Here is a 15,780-nt window from a genome sequence, read left to right as displayed (position 1 = left end):
TGGAGCGACCAACCAGGTCTCCTTACCTCGACTAACTGACCTATGAGAGACCACTACTCCAAATCTTGCCTAAAGTTATATAACTTGCTCTCTGCCTTTGTTCCGCTGGGACTTCCCAACCTCACCCTGTTAGGTCTGGAAATCCTGCCCGGGGGCCTGGCCATTAAAACCTGTTACATTATTTGGCGTCTGGGTTCTTTTATTTAACGTCATGGGCCGTTTTGATCTTACAAAACATTTCGCAGAATTGAAGGACTCTTCTTCCTCTGCCCAGTTGGTACCAGGACGGGTTGAATAAACAATGGAAATCTAGGGGATTAATCTTACAGGGAAAGGGGTATGCTTGTATTTCCCCAGAGGGATCCAACGAACTCACGTGGCTTCCTCTTCAGAAGATCCGACCCAAGGGGTCCCCCGGCCTTTGAGGTAGAGATGAACCAACAAAAATCCCAGGAGGAAGAAATTCCAACACGGGCCATGGCACCTCTAAAGTTCTCCAGAAACCACCACCCTCAGCGGCATCAACCTTATGATCTCCCCTCTTAGGGACAAATAAAAACCCTTACTAATAAAGCTCAAAATCTGATTTCTCAACAGAAAATGCCGCGGAGTCTTGAAAACCTTCTTGTTGCTATGCTTGCTCTGATTGCTTGTGCCTCCCCTACTGCAGCTGAACCAATTAATCACACTTACTGGGCGTTCATACCAAACCTCCTTTTACTTCAGGTGTAGAATGGACAGAGAGAGGACCAATCATATTAACCAATGACTCCATACATATGCCTTCTCCCTGGAGCCTTAAAGGACACTCACACCCTGAAGAAGAAGAGAAACTAATTAATCACTCTAGGTTATGAAGTCCTTCCTTTGTGTCTGGGCCCAGCAGAATTATGCATAAACGTTAATCGACAAACGGGCTTCCATCCTGCCTCCAAAACAGGACTTTCGGACGCTGCTTGGATTATTTACTGCCCTTTCTTTGTCCGTGAACCATGTTTATACTACTGAAACTTTAGGGAAAGAATCAGGGAACAAAGAACACTATGCAAATGGTTTACTAATAAGAACTTTAAATATATTCCTGTTCATTGGGAAAAATGTCAGGCCAAATCAGGAAAATGAATATTTGTGGCTAATCATACAATTGTCGATTGGGGACCCCGTGGTATGTGGTTATCTAACTGCTCAGATGATATTAATAGCACTGTGTGTGATTATGTTACCCAAGTAGCATGGAAGGTTACTAATACCACAATGGAGCATTACCATGACATGGGACTTCTTGGATGGGTTGTCAGTGGAATGCCCCCCTCACCTCATCCCCAAATCATCCTTCATAAACAGATTGGGTCTGAATAATGCGACATCTGAAAACTTGCTGCAAGCACCAAGGAACTTGGGACTTGGACCAGACATTTCACAGGGACCTGTCGTAGCCATAAAAATTATTTCTTTAGCTATAATCAATCATATTTTATACAAGCCTGTGTTCCACTTCCTTTTCTTGTAGCTATATGAAATTTACAATTCAATAAGGTTTTACGTTCTGTAACCTGCTTAAATTGTAAACTATATACTTGTCTTACTCCTCTATTTCCTCAAGAGATTCCCTACTTCTTTCTCCTCCCTTTCTCTTCCCCTCTGCTCTCCGGCTGTGCCTGTCCTCTCTTACTTCTTCCCTGATTCCCATCCAGCCTCTCTCTGCCATCTGTTCCCTGTAAAATGCTTCTAATCTAACCTCCTTGATGATCCTAAATCTCCATGAATTTCTGCCTTTCTTCCTCCATCTCTGCTCTCCCTTCCTCCCAACTCTCTGGCACCCCTAAGTGGCTACGCTTCCTTTTTACCTTGCTTGCTTTCTCAGCTCCTCCAATTACTGGATGTGAGTGAAAGTCGCTCAGTCCTGTATAACTCTTGGCGACCCCATGGCTGTAGTCCGTGTAATTTCTCCAGGTCAGAATACTGGAGTGGGTAGCTGTTCCCCTCTCCAGGGGATCTTCCCAAACCAGGGATCGAACCCAGGTCTCCCGCATTGCCAGCGGATTCTTCCTAGTGTTATGCCCTGAGTCTGGTCCCCCTTAACTGGTAGAATAAGACACTCGCAGCAATGCAAAAGCAAGAATGGGGTTTATTTCTATCTCGAGCTAGGGCTCCTGCCCCTCCCAGCGCAGTGGAATGCGGACAACAGCCCCAAGCCCAGGTCACAGCGGTTTTTATAGTCTCAGGTTACATAAGCACCTATTTCTGTTCAAAAGATCAAGCTGGCAGAAGCTCATTGGCCAGTTCATGCGCGCGCAGAAGCTCATTGGCCAGTTTATACACGCGCGCGGGGTTTTCTCTGGGGGATTTCCCTTTTTCTTCTGATTGGCCCAATTTTGGCATGGCGGGATGTTTCTAGGGAGGAGTTTCTTAATTCTTGGCGCCGGCGGAATTTTCTTAGGGAGGAGTTTCTATGAACCTAGCCTCCACCCTATTGCCAGGAAATTGAAACTTAGGCCTAAGCAAGATCTCAGGCCTATCACAGCTACTCAGATGTTAGGGCTCCTAACATCTCCCCCCTTTTCTGTTGTTCAAACGGAGGAATCTTCCTCTGTGGGTAAAGTCTGATATTGTTGTCTAAGTACTAACAACTAGACTGTGTTGATACGCTCTTTGATGAATGTCACAAGTCTATTTAGGACACAGGGGCCGAATGATAGTATTAGTATTAATATGATGAGTGGTCCCAACAAGGTGGAGATTAGAGTGGTCAACCAAGGCGAGCTCTGAAACCATGACTCAAACCATCCCTGTTGGGCTTCTTGTTCTCATTTTCGCTGGGCTAGTCCCTCTCTTACCTTGGCCATAGACTCTCTCACTACTCCTGTGTGATCTGCATAAAAGCAACATTCTTCCCCTAAGGCTGCACAAAGCCCTCCTTGTTGCAAGAAAATCAGGTCTAGTCCCCTTCTGTTTTGCAATACTACTTCGGATAGTGAGGTTAAGGACTTTTCTAAATGACTGATAGACTCCTCAATGCGGGTGAGATCTTCATCTACAGCTGCCCGCAGAGAGGTGAGTCCTTGGTTTTGCAGGGACAAAGAGGCTATACCTGTCCCTGCTCCTGCCAGCCCAAAGCTCATCACAGTGGCCAAGGTGATAGCACTGATTGGCTCTCGCTTTTGTATTGACATTTTTCCGAGATGTTCATTTTCCCCTCTACCCCAGTGGGAATACATGACTTCTTCAGAGTGATAGACAATTTTTGGCATAACCGTGACCAAAACACAGAACTCCTGACTCTGATTAAAAACCTTTGCATGCAAACAGGGGGTCAGCCCAGTATGGGAACAAATCCACCAGCCCTCTGCCTCCGGAATGATCCACTGGGTATCATTTAACTCTGAAATGTTGCCGATTTGAGCACAAAGAGGGGCCTTTTCGAGTGGGATCGTACCCAAACAAAGTCCCTTTCCCCAGACTTCCCTCATGGTAAGACCGACCTTATGGTCTCCCCACTTGCATCGTTCTGAGTAGTGAGACAGGGTGTAAGAAACATTGAGGCCTATTGCTTCGTAAAAAGGGGGGTAAAGATTATAGCAGAGCCAGCAAGAGCGGGTTGCATTAGGGTCGGTATGGTTTAATGCTGTGAAGGCGGCATTAATTAAACCCCATAAGGGATCCGTGGCCTGCGTACTAGGGGAGTGGATTGTCTCTTCTGGTCCCTGAATGGGGGCGTGGGTAGCCTCTTCTGTCCTTGGGTGAGGGGCGTCTGACGGGGAGACCCCTGCCGGGGTTGCAATGTCATGGCCCTGGGGAGTGGCCTTAGACTTCTTTGGTGGGCTTCGACTTTTGACTAGATTGGGGCCTATGCTCTCTATCACAACCGGTTCTATGGTTTGGAGGATGGTTAAGATACCCCCGTAGTAGGGGCCATGCCATAGGGGCCTCATAGTGGTCTGGAGCCCCAGCTAAGCCCTGAAGTCCATTGGAGTTTTCTGGCTGCCTCCTGGTTGAACATTACCTTGATTTGAGCATATTTGTCTTTCCCGTCTGGACCTAGGGAGTGTGCGAATCCATTAGGGGCCCTTTTTACGAATGAGAAGTTAACCCCATCCCTGTTCCCGACATCCCACCTGTTTTTGCCATCATTTGAGGTCACGCAGGACCAGGAACTGCACCAGTAATGTTGCATCCCCCCACATTGCCTCCAGTTTCTCATATACCCCGGGTACGCCCAAAACCAGTTGACCTGCATAAGTCCCCCGGTCTCTGTTGAACCTTCTATGACGTCTTTGAGGTTAAAATACAGGGTTGGCCACCAAGTGTTGGGGGGGTGGTTTTCAGTGGTCGAGTTGAGTATCTCACCAGTCAGCCCGTTTCGAAGTTTCCAGGTGATTTTGACCGGCTGGTGTGGGTTCCCGCTTGCTGTCCCGTAGCTGACGAAGGCGGTCATCAGCAGTAAGACCATAAGCCTTAGGGGGCTTTCCATCGCGTGATTTTTAGCTTTAGGGGATTTGACGGGTGACGGCTGGCCTTCCATTCTATCCGGGCGTTGTCTTGTTCTTCTGGGGTGGCAAGGCATACGTGGTCGCAGTGTACCCAAGGTCCGATGCCGTCAACCTTTAGAGCGGTGGGGGTGGTGAGAAGGACAACATAAGGATCTTTCCATCTAGGTTCTAGGGTTTTTGCTTGGTGCCTTTTGACCCATACCCAGTCCCCCGGCCCAAAGTCATGCGATGGGACCATTCCCTGGTTTTGTCTTTCATGAATATTTCTAATTAGAGTCCATACTTGTTTATGTACCTTGCCCAGAGTTAAAACTGCTTCTCTGAACTCTTTTAGGCTCAGGGGTGGTTTATCTTTCCCCTCGAAGATGGGACATGCTGGCGGAGGGGCCCCATAGACAATCTCAAAGGGGGTCAGACCTATTCTATAGGGGGTGTTCCGTGCCCGGAAAAGGGAAGGAGAGTCACCCAGTCCCCGCCAGTCTCTATTGCCAATTTTGCCAAAGTTTCTTTTAGGGTCCGATTCATCCTTTCTACTTGGCCCGAGCTCTGGGGATTGTATTCACAGTGTAATTTCCATTCAATCCCCATAGCCGAAACCAATCCCTGAACAACTTTACTCACAAAAGCAGGTCCATTATCAGAGCCAATAGAGGCCGGCAGCCCAAACCTAGGCACTATTTCCTCTAAAAGCTTTTTCCCTACCACCACGGCTGTTTCCCTCCTAGTGGGGTATGCCTCTACCCACCCAGAAAAGGTATCTACCATGACTAATAGATATCGATATCCATACTTGCCTGGTCTTACCTCAGTGAAATCTATCTCCCAGTGCTGTCCCGGTCTTATTCCCCGGTACCTTATGCCCGTGTGTTGTCCCTTTCTTTTCCCTGGTGCCATTATCTGACAAGCTTTGCAGGAATGAGTAATTTCTTGTATAATCGCCTTTTGTCGAGGAAACAGAAGACGTGCTGTTTGCAGGAGGGACTCAATGTTTTTCTCTCCCAAGTGGGTGGTTTGGTGCAGGTGCGAGCAGAGATGCCATCCCAGGTCGGAAGGAAGCAATAAGTTTCCAGCTGAATCTCGGCACCATCCATCTGGGTCTTCTGGGTTGGTGCCTTTGGCTTGGATCCATTCTAAGTCCGAAGGGGAGTACTCTGGGGTTGGTGGCAGGGATCCCATCCCTGGGGCCGGCAGCCCAACAGTTAGGGTGCGGGTCTCATATCCTTCCTCCGTGGCCTTCCGTGCCGCTGCGTCTGCGGCGCGGTTACCTCAGGCCTCTATGTTTTCTCCTTCTGGTGTCCCGGGGTGTGGACTATGGCCACTGCTCGAGGAAGGTGGATGGCGGCCAGGAGTCTACGAATCTCAGACAGGTTTTTAATTTCTTTTCCTTCTGCTGTCAAAAAGCCCCTTTCTCTGTAGATGGGTCCTTGGATATGCACCGTACCAAAGGCATAACGGCTATCAGTATATATGGTGACTCTCCGGCCTTTGGCCATCTCGAGCGCCTGTGCCAGGGCAATCAATTCTGCCTTTTGGGCTGATGTCCCAGCGGGTAAGGCGTCTGCCCAAATCACATTCCCGGAAGCATCTACCACTGCTGCCCCGGCCCTTCTTTGCCCATCTGCCATGTAACTGCTCCTGTCCGTAAACCATACCAGATCGCCATCCCCTAGGGGTGTGTCTCTGAGGTCTCCCCAGAGTGCCGCAACATCAGCTAGTACTTTAGCACAATCATGCATCGGCCCAGGGGATTCGGGGACTGGCAGTAGAGTGGCGGGGCTTAGGGAGCAGGGGGTCTGGAAACGCAGCCGGGGGGTATCTAGTAGCAAGGCCTGATAGTGCGTTAGGCGGGCGTTGGTGATCCACTTACCCGGTGGTTGTTTGAGAGTCCCCTCAATGGCATGGGGAGCGTAGACCAGGAGGTTTTGTCCATATGTCAACTTGTCTGCGTTGTGGACAAGGAGCGCGGTTGCTGCAATGATGCGGAGGCAAGGCGGCCAGCCTGCCGCCACAGGGTCCAGTCGTTTGGACAAGTAGGCCACAGGCCGCTTCCAGGGTCTCCACTGTTGGGTCAGGACTCCTTTTCCCACTCCCTGTTTCTCATCTACAAACAACTGGAACGGCTTAGACGGGTCAGGGAGGGCGAGGGCTGGGGCCTCTAACAAGGCCTGCCGAAGCTCCTGGAAGGCCTTTCTCATCGGCTCAGTCCACACCCAGTCTTTGCTTTCCTTGCTGCCCTCATAGAGGGGCAGAGCTTTTTCGGCAAAACCCCCAACCCATAGTCTGCAGTACCGAATAGTCCCCAGAAATTCCCTCACTTGGCGGGGCGTGGTTGGTTCAGGAATCTGCAAGATAGTCTCTTTCATGGCTTGGGTCAGCCATCGTCGCCCCTGCTTAATCTTATACCCCAGGTAGGTGACCTCCTGCTGAGCAATCTGGGCCTTTTTGGCACTGGCCCTATACCCTAATTCCCCCAAGGCGCAGAGGAGGTCTCCGGTGGCCTGCAGGCATGCTTTCTCGGTCTTGGCTGCCAATAAGAGGTCATCTACATATTGTAATAAAATGATGTCTGGGTTTTCAGACCAGTACTCACGCAAGTCCTCACCTAAGGCCTCATTAAACAGTGTCGGCGAGTTCTTATATCCCTGCGGGAGGCGAGTCCAGGTTAACCGTCCAGTGGTTTGATTGTCTCCATCAGTCCATTCGAAGGCGAAGATTTCTTGGCTCTGGGGTGCCAGGGGCAGGCTGAAAAAAGCATCTTTCAGGTCTAAGACTGTATACCAAACACAGTCTGGGGACAGGCCGCTCAAGAGGGTGTAAGGGTTAGGGACCGTAGGATGAATGTCATTTACCCTCTTGTTGACTTCGTGTAGGTCTTGGACTGGCCTATAGTCAGTCCCCTCCGGTTTTCTCACCGGCAATAAGGGAGTATTCCATTGCGACCGACACCGCCTGAGGATTCCTGCCTTCAGGAGTCTCTGGATATGGGGCGTGATTCCCCGCCGGGCCTCCTGACTCATAGGGTATTGTTTCACCCTCACGGGAGTGGCATTCACCCTTAACTCAACGATGATGGGGGGGTCTCTGTTTGGCTAATCCCACCCCAGCAGTCTCGGCCCATGCTGAAAGATAGAGCTGAACCCAAGGTTGGACCGTAGGGTTGATATCTGGGGAGGGCATTGGCAGATACAACCTGTATTCATCTTTCAGAGCGAGCGACAAGACTTGGATTGGATGTCCCGTCCCATCAGTAACAGAGATCCCTCCGGGGGCAAAATGAATCTGGGTGTTGACTTTAGACAACAAGTCTCTTCCTAACAAGGGTGCTGGGCATTCTGGTATGACTAAGAACGAGTGGGACACCCGCTTTGCTCCCAGGTCCACCTGTCGTTTAGTAGTCCGTTGGTATTGCTTTGTCCCGGTGGCCCCTTGTACCCAGCTGGTCTTTTTGGACAGGGGTCCTTCTCTTCGATTAAGGACTGAGTACTGGGCTCCAGTGTCTACCATAAAGCCGACCGGTTTCCCCTCCACTGCAATAGTTACCCAGGACTCGGGGAGGGACACCGAGTCTTGACTCCCCTAGTCACTCTCTTCCCCAGTATATAGAATGCGAGTCACCGGGGCAGAAGTCTCACTTTTGCCCGATCTCTCTTTTTGGCCTCTCCTGGGACATTCATTTTTCCAGTGTCCTTTTTCCTTGCAACAGGCACATTGATCTCTTTTTAGTTTTTCCTTTCCCTTTGGTCTGGCGTCCCTAATTTGCCGATTCTCCTGACCACCTTTGGCTCCCGCAAAGAATATGCGAGCTAACTCTTGCTGATTTCTACGATTTTCTTCTGCCCTGCTTTCCCTTTCTTCCCTCCTAATCCGTTCTTCCCTCTCCTCAGGGGTCTCTCTATTATTGTATACCCTTTCTGCAGCCCTTAGCAACTCCTGCATCGTCTGCTCTCCCAATCTGTCTGTTTTCTGCAATTTCCTCCTAATGTCTGGAGCCACCTGATTCACAAAAGCTAGGATGATAGCCGCACGGGTCTCATCCGCCTGTGGGTCCATGGGGGTATACTGCCTAAAAGCTTCCATTAGTCTTTCTAGAAATGCTGCCGGGCTCTCTGTAGGCTCCTGTCTCACCAAATTTACCTTAGCCAAATTCGTTGGTCTCCGGGCAGTTGCTCGGAGGCCTGCCATAAGAGTCTGGCGGTACACTTGGAGACGCTCCCTACCTTCCGCGCGTTCAAAGTCCCACTGGGGCTGGGCCAATGGAAATCCCTCATCAATTAGGTTTGGCTGCATGGCGGGCCTCCCGTCTACACCGGGGACATGTTTCCGAGCTTCCGATAGGATCCGCTCCCGTTCTTCCGTGGTGAAGAGCACCTGTAACAGCTGCTGACAGTCATCCCAGGTGGGATTATGGGTGAAAAGGATAGATTCTAAGAGGTCAATAAGTCCCTGGGGTCTCTCCGAAAATGAGGGTGTCTGGGTTTTCCAATTGTATAAGTCGCTGGTGGAAAAGGGCCAGTACTGATAGGTACGCTCCCCATCCTGGCGGGCTGGCCCCGCCCGAATAGGTAGCACCCAAGCAGTGGAGGTGGGGCCCTCCTGATCCAAGCCACCCGCCGGGACCGAAAGTTCCCTTGTCCTTCTGAGCGTCCCGAGGGCTGGGGCCCCCTCTCGGGGCGGGGCCGAAGGCTCATTGCCCCTCCCTGGCTCCCCAGACGATACTTGGGGTACCTGAGGGGGCAAAGGAGGGGGTAAATAAGGGGGGGGGAAGCTCAGAATCTAGGTCAATCAGGTTAGGGTAGAGTGAAGAGTCTTGGAACACGGTGGGAGTCGGAGCTCGATTTCCACGGCTCTCAGTCTTCTTTTCCTCTGGAGCTTCCAAGACCAAGACCTGTGGGACCTGCGTCGCTGGGGAAACAAAAGGTTTCATCCATGCTGGTGGGTTTTCCACCAGATCTTGCCAGACTAGGATATAAGGCATCTGGTCCGGGTGGCCAGAGGAGCCGGGCGCAAGAACCTTCCCCCTGACAGCCGGGATGATGGGCAGGCTGAAGGTTCCTTCCTTCGGCCACCCGACATTAAAAGTGGGCCACTCCGAGGAGCAGAGCGTCACCAGCTTATTCCTCTTCACCAGCAGAGACAAGTCTCGCACCCTAGATTTAAAGTCAGAGAGAGAAATGATCCATCATGAGGGAAAGCGGGGTAGAGCTCCCTTGACCCAGGACCACAGAATAAATTTCAGCAGAGAACAAGACACAGGAGAGAGACAGAGACAGTGCCAGCACACACGATAACACAACAAACGGAGGACAGACAAACGTCCGCCGAAAACACACTACTAGGTCTCTGAGACCTCTGAGGCTTCCTGCAGTTTAAAGTAACCTTACCGAAGGGCGTCCACTGCCCACCACATTCCGGATCGGGAGAGACCTCCTCTCTCCAGCAGAGCCAGCTGCCCTCCAGCGCGAATGCTGGGCCTCGGCCTTATGCCGGCTATGGCGACCAATTCGCCCCTGAACAGACCTTGCAGATCCAGCTGCCTTCCAGCGCGAATGCTGGGCCTCGGCCTTATCCTGGCTACGGCGATCGCCCCTGAACAGACCTTGCACCAGTGCTATAATCAGCCCTCCTCCGGGCTGATGAACCCCTTCTGCCGGGAGTGCGTTATTCTCCCCAGTCAGAGGGATCCCGGACGAGCCCCCATATGTTATGCCCTGAGTCCGGTCCCCCTTAACTGGTAGAATAAGACACTCGCAGCAATGCAAAAGCAACAATGGGGTTTATTTCTAGCTCGAGCTAGGGCTCTTGCCCCTCCCAGCGCAGTGGAATGCGGACAACAGCCCCAAGCCCAGGTCAGAGCGGTTTTTATAGTCTCAGGTTACATAAGCACCTATTTCTGTTCAAAAGATCAAGCTGGCAGAAGTTCATTGGCCAGTTCATGCGCGCGCAGAAGCTCATTGGCCAGTTTTTACGCGCGGGGTTTTCTCTGGGGGATTTCCCTTTTTCTTCTGATTGGCCCAATTTTGGCACCAGTGGGATGTTTCTAGGAAGGAGTTTCTTAATTCTTGGCTCCCATGGGATTTTCTTCGGGAGGAGTTTCTATGAACCTAGCCTCCACCCTATCGCCAGGAAATTGAAACTTAGGCCTAAGCAAGATCTCAGGCCTATCACAGCTACTCAGATGTTAGGGCTCCTAACACTAGGTGAGCCACGAGGGAAGCCCAATCACTAGGAGTCCCCTTTCTCTCCCAACAGGATATTGCTCTGTAACCCAAGGTTCCAACTCTTGTATCCCCCTTGCCGGCTCTCTGCGTGTACCGCCTCTCCACTGACCCGCTCTTTCCGACCCCTGACTTATGCCCCTCTGCTTGAAGGCTATAGAAGGGGTCGGCAGAAGATCAGCTGGTTAGATAGCATCCCTGGACTCAATGAACATGAATTTGAGCAAACTCTGAGAGATACAGGGGTCGCAAAGACTCGGACTGAACAATCCCTTCCTATTTTGCTCACCTTCAACTCTCCGGAGATCCTGCTTTTCTCTAAACTTCTGTCCGTGCCTACCCGCAACCTTCACGACTTCCTGACTTTCATGCTGCCGTCTCTTCGCAAGTTCCTCACCAATCTTCTTGTCATCAGTTCTTCCTCAGGCTTTTTTCAGTTGTCTCTCAAAGTCGATGTCTTTGCTTCTCATGACACCACAACCCACCCCCCCCACCCCCCCAACTATCTACGGGAATGGCGGCTGAATAAGAAGCCCTCCTCCTGCAAGCGCCAAATTCCAGCTGGTGGAATTTGGGATGGAAGAACCACGGGCGTCAAGTGGCAGGTCACCCACCCCGACACAAGGTCAGGGGAAAGGTCATTGTGAAGACAAGGCCCGAGGAGATATGGGGGCTGGGAGGGAGTGGGTCTCAGGAGCAGGGCGCGCTACCCAGAAACCAGGACCTGGGAGAGGACGTGGCCTCCAGGGGCCGAGACGGAGAGGCTGAGGACTGCGGAGCGTAAATACCTACCTCGTGGAAGAGAATATTATGCGGTGGAGGAAGTGCAGAGGGGACAGTCAATGGTTTTAAGATGGAAGGAGGTGCAAAACGCAGCGTTTCAGAGTTCCAAAATAGGAACTGGTTTCAGTGCGGACTTTAAACCCAAAGGGAGGCGCCACTTCATCGCTCACGAAGACGTCTGAATGCGCTGGCGTCGGTGGGGCGGTGCGGGGACTTAGACTCAATAGAGACCCTCAGACCCGGGGTACCGAGGGAAGGAGTGAGAGGCACGTGTGACTAAGAAAGAGAAAAACTCCCGCCTCACTGCTGAGACAACTGCACCGCCAGCTCTCCGCTTCTGGGTGTGGGAAGCCGCGCTGGGTGGCAGTGAACCGGCTAGGGCGGCCTGGGGAAGCGGCATAAGTGGGGACAAGCTGTCAGGGTGCCGGTCGTGGAGGGAAGCTGGGACTGCCCTGGACCTTAGGAAGGTGAGGAGGGGCCTCCGGGCGCGACAGTCAGGGCGGAACAATTCAATAGTGTAACCTCTGAGGAAGATGACTGCAGGAAATTAAAAGACATCTGCTGCCTGGAAGGGAAGTTAAAAGCCAAAGGCATCACATTGACAACAAAGGTCCCTATACTCAAAATAATGTAATGTTAGTTGCTCAGTCGTGACGGACTATTTGCGATCCCATGGAGTCGGACTCCTCTGTCCGCCAGGATCCTCTGTCCCGCGAATTCTCCAGGCAACAATACTGGAGTGGGTGGCTATTTCCTTCTCCAGGGGATTTTCCTGACCAGATCAAACCATGTCTCCTTCAATGCAGGCACATTCTTTACTGTCTGAGCCACCAGGAAAGCCCAGATATAATGTAAGTGCTATGGAAATAGTTGAGATGAGTTGCAAATACAAGTGGTGCCTTGCTTCTCACTGCTGTGGTTATGGTAATCATCCATAATGGCTGGCCTCACAAGACCCTACCTCTTGGCCTGACTGTTAAACTAAAGTGCCTTTGCTGAGCTCACAGAGAGATACTCTGACCTCCCAACCTGTAAATGGCTACAGGAAAGAAGACATGAACACAGAAGGCTGGCTGTCCCTGAGATGTACCGCAGGACTGATGGCCCTTTTAACCTTACTTCCCCACTGCCTCTCCCTCTCGATCCTCCTTTCTGACTCTATTTCCTCACTGCTTCTTTCTCTAGTTTCAGAAAAGAATCTGGCATCCAGACACCAACAAGATGGCTATTTTCAGATACTAGTTAGCCATCTTCTTGGTCGGCTGGTTTTCAAAATGAACTCCCATTGTTTGCTCAAGAAGTCGTCTCCCCAAAGCACTGGCCTCTCTCGCAGGCAGCAGAGCAAGCTTGAACTGGGTCACACCACTATGCTTGCAACACACGCATACACCATTCATAGGGCTCATCCAGAGGCCGAAACTTGCCTCCTCTCACAACTCTCCTAGACCCCAGATAGCTTCCTCTCCACTTTCCCACCTTTTTTCACCATTTTTCTGTGCTCTGTTGGGCAACAGGACTAAACAGCAGAGACCACTGGGTCCAGGCAACACACAGAAACACATAAGCCACAAATGCAAGGGTGCTGGGCACTCAGTATGGAGACCAAGAAACTGGCCCTCCTGGGAAAACATGCCAGGAACTGGGGATATCACAAAATTGTAAAGACCCTTGAGATTTGGCTTGAGCTCCATGAAGAGGTCACAGAGAAAGGTCCCAATCTCACTGCCGCCTGTTGTCCCTGACTGACCTAATTGGAAGATACCCCAGCTCTTAAAGGAAGGGGGGCATCCTTCATAGCACCTTAGATTCCAAAGCTCTTGGCCACTCTGCTGCTGCTGCTAAGTCTAACTACAGTAAAATCAGTATCCCCTGCTCTGAGTAGATAACCTGCTGAAAGCAATGTGTTTCCCCACTACAGCCCTCATTATGAAGTCTCCCATTAACAGGGTTACCAATCCTCAAAGGCTTCGATTCTTAAGATCTGATTATCCAATCAGCCCACATGTTGCACACCAAGACCTGAGCCTATTAATAACCCTCTCTCTACATCCCACACAGCTGTGTACAGCACTCGTCACTGGCTTCACAACTCGAGGACAACCTCCCTTCTCCAATTAATTTTAATTAATGAAGACAATCCACTCCTACTCACATCTATCAAGGTCTCTTAGCTAGAAGCATTTTCAAACAATTATTTTTATCTCTGACAATATTCCACCACCAACATTCCCACAAATAACCAGGCCTCATTACTTGAAGCTAACCGCTCCTTGTCCACCTGCCCCACATAATCATCTTGGGTTCAGTGTAGCACTGACAGTCAACCTTGAGGCACAAAATCTAAAATTATCCCTCAAATGACTTCAGATTCTCCGATCTCTTAAGATATTTTCCCACTATTATACACCACTTTCCACTGCACTTGTCAGCAATCTATAATTCAGCATTATCCACACTGGGTCTCATTGGCTAGAAAACTACCAACCAAAACTCACTTCTTTCATTCAAATGAAACACTAGTATCAGACGGAAGAGGCTTCCCAGGTGGCTCAGTGGTAAAGAATCCTCCTGCCAATGAAGGAGATCCAAGAGATGGGGGTTTTAGCTCTGAGTAAGATCTCCAGGATTAGGAAATGGCAACCCACTCCAGTATTCTTGCCTGGGAAATCCCATGGACACAGGAGCCTGGCGGGCTACACTCCATGGGGTCTCAAAGAGTCGGAAATGTCTGAGCATAGAGACCATTTCATATTTTTCTTTGATTCTAGAGCTCCTATCAGTAACCAGCATCACTGAAAATTATCTCCTAAAAGGAAGAGTCTGTACTCAATTTCCTACCCTTGTCATATAAACCAGAAAAGGACAGTAATATGCCTCCCTAACACTGGAGAACTGTACATGGAACAACAGACTGGTTCCAAATAGGAAAATGAGTACGTCAATGCTGTATATTGTCACCCTGCTTATTTAACTTATATGCAGAGTGCATCATGAGGAATGGTGGGCTGGAAGAAGCACAAGCTGGAATCAAGATTGCTGGGAGAAATATCAATCACCTCAGATATGCAGATGACACCACCCTTATGGCAGAAAGTAAAGAGGAACTCAAAAGCCTCTTGATGAAAGTGAAAGAGGAGAGTGAAAAGGTTGGCTTGAAGCTCAACATTCAGAAAACAAAGATCATGGCATCTGGTCCCATCACTTCATGGGAAATAGATGGAAAAACAGTGGAGACAGTGTCAGACTTTTTTGGGCTCCAAAATCACTGCAGATGCTGATTGCAGGGAGGTGGGAGGGGGGTTCAGGAAGGGGAACTCATGTACACCCGGGGCGGATTCATGTCAATGCATGGCAAAACCAACCAATATTGTAAAATAATTAGCCTCCAATAAAAATAAATAATAAAAAAGAAAAGTTATCAGATTTAAAACTTAAAAAAAAAAAAGAGATGCTGATTGCAGCCATTTAATTAAGACGCTTACTCCTTGGAAGAAAAGTTATGACCGACCTAGATAGTATATTAAAAAGCAGAGACATTACTTTGCCAACAAAGGTCCGTCTAGTCAAGGCTATGGTTTTTCCCGTGGTCATGTATGGATGTGAGAGTTGGACTATGAAGAAGGCTGACTGCCGAAGAATTGATGCTTTTGAACTGTGGTGCTGGAGAAGACTCTTGAGAATCCCTTGGACTGCAAGGAGATCCAACCAGTCCATTCTAGAGATCAATCCTGGGTGTTCATTGGAGGGACTGATGCTAAAGCTGAAACTGCAATACTTTGGCCACCTCATGCGACGAGTTGACTCACTGGAAAAGACTCTGATGCTGGGAAAGGTTGGGGGCAGGAGGAGAAGGGGACGACAGAGAATGAGATGGCTGGATGGCATCACTGACTCTATGGACATGAGTTTGGGTGAACTCCGGGAGTTGGTGATGGGCAGGGAGGCCTGGCGTGCTGTGATTCATGGTGCCACAGAGAGTCGGACACGACTGTGTGACTGAACTGAACTGAACACTGGAGAAAGAACTCCAGCTCCACCACCAGCTGCAAAGATGAAATTCTAAGGTAGTTCCTGAACAAGTGTTTTGGTATATTTACAAAATTATCAAGTGCCATGTCTCAACTGTAATGACTTTCCACCTATAAATTACTATATATTTTGTGCAGATGTTACCTCAGGATTTTACACGGAAAGGAAATTAGACCACGGGCCTCTCAAGGTAACAACTGAATTTACTTGGGGAGGAAAGCCTGGGGGATTAGGAAGGTCCGAGGTGACCCTAGACCACAGAT

General features: G+C 50.0%; 1 protein-coding gene across 1 annotated transcript; it reads right to left on the bottom strand.

Moving 5' to 3' along the window:
- Nucleotides 1-4,455: 4,455 nt before the first annotated feature.
- LOC148774295 (uncharacterized) lies at nt 4,456-11,888 on the bottom strand. Its single transcript, XM_088829955.1, is given in 5 exon segments — nt 4,456-4,602; nt 5,295-5,770; nt 5,773-7,558; nt 7,560-9,215; nt 11,793-11,888. Coding segments are annotated over 5 exon segments (4,161 nt in total).
- Between the last annotated feature and the right edge of the window lie 3,892 nt (nt 11,889-15,780).

Source organism: Moschus berezovskii, chromosome 22, assembly GCF_049115385.1.
Source record: "Moschus berezovskii isolate FMDL1 chromosome 22, NW_MosBer_1.0, whole genome shotgun sequence".
NCBI lineage: Eukaryota > Metazoa > Chordata > Mammalia > Artiodactyla > Moschidae > Moschus > Moschus berezovskii.
This window is presented reverse-complemented; position numbering and strand designations above follow the sequence as displayed.